This window comes from Lactuca saligna, chromosome 9, assembly GCF_052625555.1.
Source record: "Lactuca saligna cultivar CGN05327 chromosome 9, ASM5262555v1, whole genome shotgun sequence".
NCBI classification, from domain to species: Eukaryota; Viridiplantae; Streptophyta; class Magnoliopsida; order Asterales; family Asteraceae; genus Lactuca; species Lactuca saligna.
The window spans coordinates 169,217,540-169,231,346 of NC_136425.1; the positions used below are offsets into that span (position 1 = coordinate 169,217,540).

General features: G+C 34.6%; 1 protein-coding gene across 1 annotated transcript; it reads right to left on the reverse strand.

Annotated features, from left to right (window-relative positions):
• Positions 1 to 5,381: 5,381 nt before the first annotated feature.
• On the reverse strand, positions 5,382 to 7,046 carry LOC145017129 (uncharacterized). Its single transcript, XM_078975205.1, has one exon. It carries the CDS (start codon positions 6,504 to 6,506, stop codon positions 5,541 to 5,543), a length of 966 nt encoding a protein of 321 aa, XP_078831331.1. The 5' UTR covers positions 6,507 to 7,046; the 3' UTR covers positions 5,382 to 5,540.
• Between the last annotated feature and the right edge of the window lie 6,761 nt (positions 7,047 to 13,807).

The window sequence follows — 13,807 nt, forward strand, 5'->3', positions numbered from 1 at the left end:
TAGGCCATTAGAATTATAGATGTTTTAAGGCCTGTACTATTTATGTTTATGCTTATGTAATGTATTGACAATGACACCCCTTTGTTTTTAATATAATGAAAATCCATTCCTTTGGAACAAATTCCGCAAACATATTTCTTTTAAAAAGAATACTCTGATTTTCAAATAAAGCATACACAAATCAGTCTTTTCAAATAAACCATCACCACATCGTGACTATATGGGGGTCATGTGGCGATTTGTGGTTTAAACAATTTTAGGTACTTCTAATTCCAAAGGGAAGAGTCCGCTTAACTACGCAACATTAACTGATGACTTTTTTCGCAATGATTATTATTGTTTGACTCTAATGTTTGAAAGATTCATTTTACTCTGATTAGTTTTGGAATAAATGTTTGTATGGATTTGATGTTTTAAAAATAAAAACTTTATTAGTATTTTAGGGACGTTACAAGTTGATATCAGAGTCTTGGTTTGAGGTTTTCAGGCGCACTCTCAAATGTGTTCAAAACTCAAACTGAGGAATTAATACTTTTTGAAAGAAAATAAATTTTCTAAAACGATTTTTACAAAGAAATGGATGCGATGTGTACACTCAGCTGAGCTCAAATAAATAATTCTAAGAATACTCATACATGTTGATATGTTATATTTGTAATATAATGATTTATATGCTAGAAGTTAACATAATGATATGTTTATGGTTTCATGCTAAAATGCCTATTATGAGAGATGCTCATTAAAAAAGTTGTCTTTTGAGAAACTTAAGGCATTCCGAAGAACATGATTATTTTTCAAAAACTTAAAAAATAGTTATTTTTTTAAAACTCATTTATAATGATTATATTATTTAATTTTCCTTTAATTATTTCACCACGAATATTAATCTCATATGTTATTGGAGATGTGTTACCTTGAGTTCTTTTAAACATTTTTATTCTTGAAAGACCTACAATGAATGAATGAAACTTCCGTATTAATCATAAATTAATTATGAACAAATTAATAACTATAAATTTCTAGTTGCAATCGTTGGATTTTACAATACTTATATATAAAAATTTCTAGTTGCAATCGTTGGATTTTACAATATTTATATATTCTTTTAACCTAGATATGAATAAACACATCAATCTAAAAAAAACTGTCTAAAACAAGGTCGGTCGTCTGTGACAATTCTGAAACCGGTACTAAAAAATATCGGACTTTTCCGAGACTAATATGAGACCGGTCTAAAAAAAGAATGGAATCGAAAGTTTATAGACATATAATTTTTATGTTAATTACTCATTTTTTAATTACAAATTACCCAACTTCTACTTTATTTCTTTTATTAAACTTTAGTGTATCATTTTTATTAATTTTAATATATCATTTTGATGTTAATCATATATTTTTTAATAGAAGAACTCGAAACCAAAACCAAAAAGCTGAAAATACCGAAACTAAACTGCAAAAGGTGCATGCAAAGAACACAAAACCGGACCGAAAAGAATCGAGTCCGGTAGCAAAAAGTATAGACCAAAAAGGACCGATACAAAAAATAATACTAAGACCGTTTCGAAGAAAAACCGAACCATTTTAAAACCGATTCTAAAAATATATACGGTTTTAAAACCAATCAGGGACCACCAATTGCATTCTAATCTAACTTACTTCAATAATTTACGAAAATAACCCATTTTGATTGTTGAATGAACTCGTCAAGCCCACATGTTTTTCAACATCTGCTTCACAGTTGACACTGACAATAATCATGTTTTTCATGAACTCAGCAGGCCCACACATTTTCCAACCCTTTATACATTTTTTATGACACATAAATAGGATATTAATGGAATAACCACCACGCTCCCAATAAGAGGTGTTTCTACTTCTAGTTTATAGAAATAAAGTGCACCAATTTTTTGGTTGGGGCACAATGGCAAATTGCTATTAATACACATTTTAAACAAAAACCACCACCATATATTCGATACATGTTTTTGAAACTCTAAAAATAGTTGACACACAGGTTATTTTAATAAATTTAATATATATATATATATATATATATATATATATATATATATATATATATATATATATATATATAATTTGTGTGTCAACTATTTTTAGAGTTTCAAAAACATGTATCGGAAATATGGTGGTGGTTTTTGTTTAAAATGTCTATTAATAGCAATTTGCCATTGTGCCCCAACCAAAAAATTGGTGCACTTTATTTCTAACATATGAGTCTAAGAGATGTATGACTTTTTTTTGAAACTAAGAGGTCTTTTTTATTCTATGCAATATTTAAAGAAAACACCAATTTTTTTAATTATATGCGTCTAAGAGATGTATGACTTTTTTTTGAAAAAAAAAAAACAAACTTTGTTTCCGTATACTCATATGCATATCTGTATATGTTGATCATATTACATATATGGAACCAGAAAAAGCAACACCAAACAAACATATATGTTTTGTCCAAGACATTCATTTTTTTTTTTAATATGCATATAAAAATGTTTTATTTTTTTGCAAAAAAAAAAAAAAAAAAAATCACCGTGTCTTAGACGATTTGTAAGGGTACTTTTGGTATCATCATTTTTTTTAAAATGCTATGTAAAAAAAGGATTTACATTTTAAGTGGAGTATTTAGGATTTGTAATTTATTATTGGATGTTAACTCTATTATAACATATATATGCCTTTTTGACTCTAAGATTGAAATTCCATGCCTCTTTGAACATATATGTTCTCTCATGATGGTCAAACCCGATAACTAATGTAAACAAAATTTTGAATGATTACCCAAAGTTTGGTAAAACACAACGTGGTGGTCCATTTGAGTTTTGAAAATCCTTTGTTGAAATCACAATCTTCATGGCTAAAAAGGTCTGCCATGTATGAAAGAAGGATAAGTCGACTACTACTTTTAGGGAACATATGTTATTACAAAATTCACACAAAGAGTAAAAGTGAAAACCATTGTCCATAAAAGCATTCATAGTTTACTATTGGGTTTCATTAGAAGATGAATGATGAGGTAAAGGGTATCTCAAAGAGGGACCAAATGTTTGTTCCTAACACACTCATTTTGCCTTCAACTTTTTCAATATTCTCAAATGGAGCAACTGTTGCAGGCTGTTTGAGCATGAAAACAGGACCAAAAATGGCTTCACTACTTTTCTAAATCTTGTGTAAAAGCTGCACAAATTCGTTAAAAGCCTTGAGAGGTTGTAAAGATTTTCAAGATTTTGTTTTGGGTATTCCCGGAATAATATTATTAAATCATAACAAGTAATATAATTGAATTCTTGTTAAAAACTATTTTCTTTTCCAATGAAACTGACATAAAAACGCCACATAATATTAAAGAAAACCCACGTAAGGACCTGATTCCATGTAAACATTTCCGTATTATTTAATTTTTTTCCCCTATTTTAGTATCTTTCATCTAAAATTTTCATTTAATTAATGATTACAATACAATTAGTGAGAAAGCAAACTGACAACAAGCTATACCGTTAAACATATTTTTTTTTTTAAATTTGTATTTTACATTTTTATAATTAATTGTATTATCTGAATATATTTACTTGATATATTATAAATCTATAAGAAGTTATATTCTTCTATTAAAATTTAATTAATTTGTTAAAGAAGAATACACTAATTAATAAAAATATATTGTCAATACTTTTAAAATGATAACAGCATTGAATATGGTTAGTATCTACTTTATTATCATTAAGTTTATTGAAAGAATATATATGTACTTTTTTAATATAACGTTATTTATTATTTGTTGAATAAAAATGGTTTAATATAGATTTTATGTTTCATTATACTTAATTAATTAGTATCTTATTGTCTGATTCTTTCATATATATTAATCTAGTATAACTTAATACATGTATGAAAAATAAAAAGTAGACCTTGTGGTAGTTAAGCTTTTGAAAAATATTTAAGTAACGTAATTAAAACAAAACTAAAAGTTTGTTATTATTTAATAAGATTATTGCGAGTATATTACCGTATTATTGCTATTACATTTTGTAATTTTATATGATATTTCACAATATGACAACTTACAAAACAATTTCGATAATATAATTAGGCATACCAGTTCAACTTAACAATAAGAATGTACGAAATTTTGTTATCCAGTTTTTGTAATAAATACTATATGGGAAATACTCATAAAAATTAGCAAAAGTAAAAAAGGTTCAAGATGAAAAACATAGATAATGTTTCAGAGCTCTAAACAGACAATGTAAAATTGATCTGAAAAAATTATTATTATAAAACTAACCTAACCAGACCTTATATCATACACAAAATAAATATAAGTTTATATTAAAAAGGCTGGGCCTCAAACTGTTAACACGAGCCCACATAAACTTTTGGCCTATGCTCTAAAACAAACATACGATTGTATCCGGATTTCTTTTTGGATCCGAATCTTTGACTCGGATTTTATTTTAAAATCAAATCCCATAATATTTGGATCAAATAAAATTTAACAGGACCGTTTCAAACATATTTTGAGTCAGGATGAGATAAAAATTGAGTTCTTAATATACACAAATATTATTAAGTTTTTTTTTTTTTTTTTTTTTTTTTTTTTTTTTTTTTTATAATAAATCAATAATTAAAATAAAATTACTTGTACTATCTTCTAAATATAATAATTTCCAAAAAAATTTTGAACCTCTTTAAAATTTGGGTCATAGACGGTCGCCCTTATCGTCCACCCTCTGGGACGGACTTACTGACATATTCAAATTCAGATGATCCAAATCTATATCTAGATATACATTTCCAAAAAACATCTGGTCTGGATTTATCAGATGTTTGATATCTATAAAAAGTGATCCAATTTGAATCGGATATTATAAAATCTAGTGTCCGACTTTTGTGCACCTCTACCCAAAAGTACATATACAACAATTGAAATTGTCGTAGTAATAGAAATGGTTGATATACAATTAAAAAAACATTTGATGGAATTATATCTAAATTACTTCTACAAACTTACCTACAAATGCCAAGATTGGGAAAAAAAAAGAAGCAATTTTCCTTTTTAACAATTATCATAACAAATAAATTACATTTACCCAATTTTCATTTAAATGTATAAAAATGAAACTTAAGTAGCAAACCTTAACATAACCAAAAATAAATAGCAAAAATGACAAACTCAAAAAGCTTACTCTTGATGCTTGATTACAAGCCCATGCCCAAACATGAATACTTAACTAAACAAAAAAACATCCATCATTTCCACCATTCTTGACACAAATCATGACCTCTGTTTTCACATGGTAATGCAATATCCATAATAAACCTTAATTTCAACATTCTTTCATCAAAATTCATCAAGTGAAAGCATATAATAATAGGCATATAACTTCATTATTTAACCACACATTACATACACTAAAAGTCCAAGAAATGAAGTGAAATCACACTCCAAAACCACACAAACGATCTTATTTCTCATCTGAAACATAAAATTACCTCTGAACCAATCAAATAACATGGTTCAGAACTCAGAAGAATGCTCTGCTTCCATAAAACACTTTTGGGTTTGAATCTGTGTTATGAGTTGACTCGTTTCCTTTTTCAATCGGAAGTTTCATCTTTGCGAGACCTTCTGTGAACTGCTTCATGCTTTTCAAGTACATGTTTACAATATCTTGTTGCATGACTTGATGCTCTGTTTCAGTTTCAATGTTGTCGTCTTTCTTCTCTGGTGATTTCGAACTGTTTCTTGAAACAATTTCAAGGTTTTCTTGTGGGATTCTTGAAAGTAAATGATCATTTGAATATGAATTACTAATAGAATGATCGTTTTCAGTAGCGTGCGAGTAATATTCAGAAACCATGATCTCATTTTCGTTCATGAGTTTTGGATCTGGAAACTCGATCTTTTCAAGCTCACAAGAAACTTCATCAGATTCATCTGAATCTTGATTACATAAAGAATGAGGAACATAATGAATTTCTAACATATCAAATGGTGAAGATCCGATGTAATTGATGCTTAATTTAACAAACCCAGATGGAGAACGGAGAAGTTCACTCATTGAGAGCTCAAATTCCTTTTCAAACTTCTGATTTTTGACGATAATTTCACGTAAAGGCACTAATGCAAACCCTAAAAGTTGATCTTCAAGATAGTTTTTGACTCTACTAAGCATCCAAATTTCACATCTCAAAGAACAATCCACTGTTCGGACATTGATCTTTAGGTTTTCATTAAAAACTGGATTTTGTCCACCCTCGTTGATTGTCTGAGTTGACTCGGTTAATTCCGGGTCACTAGTCAAGAAAATCTTAGCGTAGACATCTTGTTTATGGTAAATACATATATTATGAATATCTCTAGCTTCATGTATGAAAACATCAAGAACACCTATAAATCCGTCTTTTTTTTCCATTATACCATTTGAATTAAATTCTTGCTGACCAACAATTGAGGGGTTTGACAAGACGACGTTTTGATGAGAACCCATGAAGATTATATTCACTGAATATAAGATCGGTAGTATGGAGTTTCAAGAAAAAGGAATAATGAACTAAAACCCAAGAGAAATTAACGCATTTAGATCTCAAATTGAAGCAATATTGAAATGGGAAGGCTTAAAACTATAACTTACCCAAGTTAGAGGGAAGATCGTGGATCTTTCTCTTCAAGAAATCTTGGAAAACCCATTTGAAATAAAAAACGAATTACTAATGAATGAAAGAGACCCAAGAAAATGTTAGCGAAAGATTAACACTTTGACTCGTTTTCTTCAACAAATCTTTGAAAACCAGTAAGAAATGATGAACCCGAAAGAAAACAAACTAAATAAAGAGTGGAACGAATGATCAAGTCTAAGAAAGAGTAATGAGAGTCATGCATGAGGGTTCATAAAGCTACAAACTTTTTGGTTCAATCATTAGGATTTAGGACACTTGTCCAGAAAGCATGGCAGGGAGATTATTAAATGGAAGATCTTGGAGAATATTGGCAGAGTTTTTATGACTTTGATGAAAAGACATGGATATTGGATATTGTTTTAGGACTTTGATGCGTAATGGCCCTTATGTGTCATTTTGTTGAATCAAAGTCAATACTAGGCTGCTGTACTAAAAGTTAGTATCTATTCGGGAATATCCTTTAATTTTTAAACAATTAAAAAAAATGGTAAATCATATTTTATAGGGTAATCCAATAGGTATCTTCAAATTATTTTGTTGTATAAAATAGAGATGAGAGAGCGAGTGGCATGAGGTCAGGCGAAAATGCACTTTCAAGGTTGCGGCGGAGGGCTCTAAGACGGAGGCGTCAATGTAACACCCAGTTTATTTATTAAATAAATAAATAAATTGATGAGTGTATAGTAGCCCTAAAATCAATAATTATATAGCAAGGTATCGGTTTCGAGGAGTTAATTGCTACTAATTTAGAAGTTGGGGGTTCAAAGTGTAAGTTTCAGACTTATTTTGTAAGTATTTATGAAGGCAGGGACTAAATGGAAACTTCTGGGACTTCATTTGAAGAGATTTTGGGGCTAAGAGGCTATTTGGTAAGTTTTAGACCTAAATGAAATGAAATTATGGAATCAGGAGCAAAAGGGTAACTATCGGATTAAAGTTGAAAAGATTTTAGTGAAAGAGGGGCTGAACTCGAATAATATGAAAGAAGTTTGAAGGGTACGAGTGAACCCGTCACCTTAGCGTGCAACCTCCATATTTAATAAAATGCAAACCCTAACCCTACTATGAAGCATCAGCCACCTCCACCTTATTTCCCTACCCCAGGGTCGTCGTTCCTTCGTTGAGTCGCCACCGCCACTACTCTTTTTCCGGCGATGACCAGCGCTGCAAAGGAAGTCTCTGAGGCCGGAGCACCTATCGTATCTGTTTCATCACGCTTTATTGAAGATGTCGCCACCATGCAACCTCGTTGTGACGCTGGTGCTCTCCGACAGCCACCTGTCGTCTTGAGGCTACCGTGTGGGTTGCGGTTTAAGTCACCACCAATGAATGACGGTATTGTTCGTGGCTCGCGAGGTGGTTTCACCTAAGGGGGAAGGTCCAGTCAAGAAGGGGTTGTGAAGAACTACCATGGCGGACGGCCATGGTGACTGTCGTCGTCAACAGCACCGCAGACGTTGATGTTGTCGCTAGCACTGCCGTTTCTGGCACTGTCTCGCAGATGTTTCACCGGGAGCTGCTGCCAAACGTTGTCGTCGCTACATGCCACCGGGGAGGGACGACTGTGTTCGAGTTTTGCAACCGGCTGTGAGTGTGTTTTGTGTATGTGTGCTTGTATTACTGTGTGTGGTGTGTGTTGGTCTAGCTGAAAAATCAAGAACAGCCACTGCCACCATCGTGAGGTGGTGGCTGCCACCATGTGTCACTGTCGGCCACCACTAGGGTGATTGTGTGTGTTTATGTTAGTTAGTGTGTGTGTGTGTGTTATTTATGGATTAAAGCATTGTAATTGTAATTAGCAAAAGAATAATGAAAAGAAACTCAAAACCACCACCGTAAGGTGGTGGCCGCCGCTTTAAGCAGCCTCCGTTAATGAGCTTAAAGATTTAGATTTGGGTCTATTGGGCTATGAATAGGTGGTAAACCCTAATTACGGTTTAGAAAACCTTAATATTGGATTTATGGGCCTTGGAGTTATTGAGACCCACTTTTGGGCTATTGGAATGGAATTATGAATTACCCCCAATCACACCATAAGATTTGTCTAGTAGAGTGATGGACTTAATGGATTAAGTCCTTAATGGGTTAAGTGAGAAACACTTAACCCTAACCTAATTGTCATTTTATATGAAACCCTAATTTCACTTGGGCCTTGAGTTGGGCCTTTCTATTGGGTTTTAGTAATTAGGCCAATAATGGGCCATCCAAGAATGATCATATGGACTAGAATATTTAGATGGGATTTAGGATAAGGCCCATAAGAGGGTTTGGGCCCAATTTGGAAAATTAGGCCATAGATGGGCCATAGTTTGGGCCTTGATGGTTATATGATGTTGGGCCATTAGAATGCCAAATGTTTAGACTGGACTAAATGGTCGGGCCTTAAGGGAAGACCATGTAGAAGGTTGGGCCCAATTTGGAAAATTAGGCTAGATGTTGGGCTTTGACTCGTAGTTGACTTGTAAGCCTTTGGATTGGGCCTTGGGCTTGAATCAAGATAAGATAAGGGTAAGTAGTCTTTTACCCCAAGCATGGACTTATAGGTATATGTAATGGAACCTAATTATTAATTGGGTGTTATTTTTATGTTTACAGATTCAGGAATCTGTCATCCAACAACTAGGGTTTTGTCAGCGGGACTTCTGTAGTGTGAGGTGAGTTTCCTTTTAGTAGGAACAGATCGAAGGCACCAAGGCCGACCTGTATATGTGATATGTTAGTAGCTGAGTATGGGCGGGGCTCGAATCTCATAGTAGCCGAGTGTGGGTGGGGCACAAATCTCGTAGTATTATTTTATTATGGATATGTGAATGCTTGATAATATTATATATACTTGTTGTCTGTGTGATACTTGTATGCGTGATAGTAGCTGAGTGTGGGCAAGGCCCGAAACTCAGAATAGCCAAGTGTGGGCGGGGCCCTGTTAGGTGCATTTTGTGCACCTTTTTGCACAACTTTTAGCCCTTTTTTTTTATGTATGTCCTTAGCATAATTTCGTTGTTTTTATTGCATTTTAGCATATCTAGGTTAATTTCTTAAACAACCTTATTTGCACTCTTTCATGTCCTTTTCAGGTGAACCGGAGGTTGGAGCACGCTTTTGGAGGTGCTAGGGAGCGTTTGTGAAGATTGCGGGACGATTGGGCGAGAATCGGAAGAATTAGAAAAATCAAGTTTGGACGAGCATCCAGAGGGCAACACGGGGCGTGTTGGGTTTGCCTTAGAATCCAACACGGGGGGTGTTTGACTATCAAGCATTTTTTTTGACTTCGATGAACACGACCCGTGTTCATTTAGCCTATATGGACACGGGGCGTGTTAGGCTAGCTGGGCATTTTTGAGCATCGTACTTCAATTTTGGAATTGAGAATTGAAGGGTTGGTTTACACTCAACACGACCCGTGTTGATTTGCTCTATTTCGACACGGGGCGTGTTCGACTTAAAAACTGTCTTTTTGGCAGTTTTTCTTCTTTTCTTATTACGGGAATTAGGCCATTTTGGGAGTAAGCGGAGCGGAGAAAAATCATTTTGGGGAGAAGGAGTTGAAGGTTTTAGCAAGGATTGTCCGTTAAACATTTGGAAACATTTTGATTTCATATTTGTAAGCATTTTAATTCTTTATTTCATCTTCTAGATTTCTGGTTTTGTTCTAGTCATGTGTGGCTAGAACCTTAATTTCTCCAACTCATGTTTTGACTTTCTAGTTGTGAATCTAATCATATGACTTGATGTTTGTTCTTAATTTCTATCTAATGAATTTGGTTTTGCTTCAATCGAATGTTTGATTCTAATTGTGATTCTTATTGGCCATTTGAATTAGGGTTAGGTCATTTCAGTTATCTCTTTTACAAAATCCGTAATTGTTTTGTGAAATTGGACAAGTAGCAAGCATTAAATTGATCTCTATTGAATGAATTTAGTTTAAATCTTATTCATACACTTTTACACTTCCGAGCTTATGAGGAGTATTGAGTGTTGTTGGGAACATTCACATAAAGCTTCTTGCAATCTTTCAATCTAATTCTAAGAGCTTGTTTAGATTAGGTTAGTAAGGTTAGGATTAACCAAAGAGCTTGTTTTGGTTAATTATTGTGGTGAATGGAAATTGTTAGAGCTTGTTAACACTTTCAAGTACCAATTTAGATAGAATGAAAAAAAAGTCTTGTCATCTTGGATTCACATTGTTGAATTGTCATACATGAAGTTGGAGTCTTTATAATATCTGAATTTAATTTACTCATTCAGCCAATTACTTGTGATTTTACTTTATTTGTCTAATCATTGCAATCAAACCCCCTTTTTCTTTCATCTTTTGTAAACAAGTACCTTACACAAAAAGGGTATGGACTGATTGTCCCGTGTCTCTGTGGATCGACCCTACTTGCCTTTTAGTACTTTTTAGTGCAATAGAGTAGTGTTACTCAGCAGTATATCGTACCCCTATTATTTGTTGGGTCTGACACCCCTAACAAATTGGCGCCATTGTCGGGGATGCGGTGTTACTAATTGTTTATGCCTAGATCTTTTCGTACAGGTACGCCATTGCCAATTGATTCGGAGATAGAGAAGACTGCAAAGAAGTTAAGGAAGCAAGCCAAGCTTCGTAAGAGGCAACCGGTTTCCGGTACTTCTTCATCATCCAATCCCCCAGTCATCAACATTTGGGAGGACATACCCCTCTCAAGTGTATCCGCATCAGAAACAGAAAGCCCATCACTCTCACCACAACTAGTCTCACCCAACAATACCACTCCACCTTCTTCACCTGTTCATAATATCCTAAACACTTCACCCACGGAAACATCACCCACTTCTCAAGCCATGGCAAATAACCCTGGAGGGAATCAAGGTCCTCCAAACCCACCACCCGAACAAACTCTCCGTCAATGGTCAAGACAAGAGGTGACTTAATAACCTCTTTGTATCACATACCTAGCTGCCACCAATTTGGAGCTCAAATCTGGGCTCATTCAGTTACTCCTAACATTTAGGGGCCTAGAAAATGAAGATCCTCACAAGTTTCTTACAGAGTTTCATGTAGTATGTGTGGGTATGAAACCACACCATGTCACGGAGGACCAAATCAAGCTTAGGGCATTCCCCTTTGCGGTTCAAGACGCAACCAAAGATTGGCTTTATGACCTCCCACCGGGGATGATAACTACTTGGGTAGATCTTGCAAGGTTGTTTTTGGATAAGTACTTTCCCGAGATGAAAGCTTCCGCACTACAGAGGGAAATCATTGGAATCAAGCAGCACAAGAGAGAAGCTTTTCACACACATTGGGATCGATTCAAGAAACTTTGTGCTCGATGCCCAAAGCATGGAATTACCGAATACCAGCTTCTCCAATATTTCATTGAAGGAATGACTCCAATGGAAAGAAGGCTTATTAATGCCTCCAGTGGCGGATCTTTACCCAACAAGACTCCTACTGAAATCCACAATCTAATCAAGAACATGGCTGAAGATTCCAAACATTCAAGCCATGATGAAGAATGGTACACGGATGCACCCCAGGGTGTAAAAGAAGTTCAAACTCCTCAGATTGAAGCTCAATTGTCCGAGCTCACAAAAGTTAGTCATGATGTTGGCCAAAGACAAAGGTGTATAGCCCACACCCCGCCCATGCGGTATTTGCACCCAAGTGGGGCATCCAATCGATATGTGCCCACAACCCCAAGAAGAAGATTATGAAGAAGCGAAAGTCATGGGAGGCTATTCTGGGGAAAATCAAAGAGGTTATGAGCAACCAAGAGGTGATCAGCGATGGAACAGTAATCAAGGGTGGGGAGGCAATCAACAAGGGAATTATCCGCAAAATCAATAGCATCAATATCAACCAAGACCACCATTTCCTCAAAATCAACAACGACCACCCTTCCAACCTCAAAATTACCAACCAAGGCACCCACAACGACCCCCTCCACAAGCGAGTTCTTCAAGTATGTCCTTAGAGGACATAGTGAAAAGCCTTGCCACAAGCACTCAAAGCTTTCAACAAGAAACCAAGGCAAGCATAAAAATCTTGGAGCAACAAGTATCACAACTTGCTCAATCCTTAAGTAAGATGGAGTCGCAAGGCAAGCTACCCTCTTAAACGGAGAAGAACCCAAAACACAATGCCTGTGAAATTACTCTAAGAGGTGGGAAAAGCTATGAAAGTCCAAGGATGTCGAATGAAGAAGAAGAGAAATAGATTGAGGTGGAAGAAGCTGTCAAAGAAGAGGAAAAGAAGAGTACTCCAAAGTCCAGGAAGCTTATAGAATCCGAAGTGAAAGTCACACCAACTCCATTTCCTTCAAGGCTGGCAAGCACTAAAAGAGAAAGGGAAGATGACGAAATCATGGCCATGTTTCGAAAGGTTGAAATCAATATCCCTCTTTTAGATGCCATTACACAGATTCCTAGATATGCTAAGTTCCTTAAGGAACTTTGCACATCTAAGAAAAAGCTTAAAGGAAATTAAACTGTGAAGGTTGGTGAATGTTGCGGCTACACCCGCAGTCTCACAACATTTTATCATTATCTGACCGCTATTGAATGCTACAGCTACCCCCGTAGTCTTAAATAACTTTCCATACTATTTGACTACTAGTGAATGCTACGGCTACCCTCATAGTCTTACAACACTGTGACATCCCCAAAATCACAGCCAGAAAAGACCGATTTTGTTTATGCTTTATAAAAATCAGAGTACTTCATTTTATAAAAAGGTTGCGGAATTTGTTCCCAGAAAAACACGATAAATACGTTATTAAAACATTTTCGAAGAAACGTATTTTTATTCATATTAAAACGTTTGGGATGTCATCGTTAATACATAAACATAAGCATAAACAGGACTTACATTTATTTACACTAGTGATCTACATCTCTTTAAATCACTCAGTGTAATGTCACTTCATATCAACACCTGTGATATAAATAAACTGAGTGGGTCAGGTTGGGAAACCTGGTGAGTACATAGGGTTTTCAAGCCACAATAATATAATTATTATGTTTAAACAATCAAACAATCAACCCAATTACCCATCCCCATTATCTTCTTTATTCTTAAGGATCTACCCTAAGAATCAACTATTTCTCATTCATTCATTCCTAAGGATCA

What these genes read in the sequence shown, in the direction of transcription:
- LOC145017129 (XM_078975205.1), bottom strand. Translation starts at nt 6,506, where the DNA reads ATGGGTTCTCATCAAAACGTCGTCTTGTCAAACCCCTCAATTGTTGGT.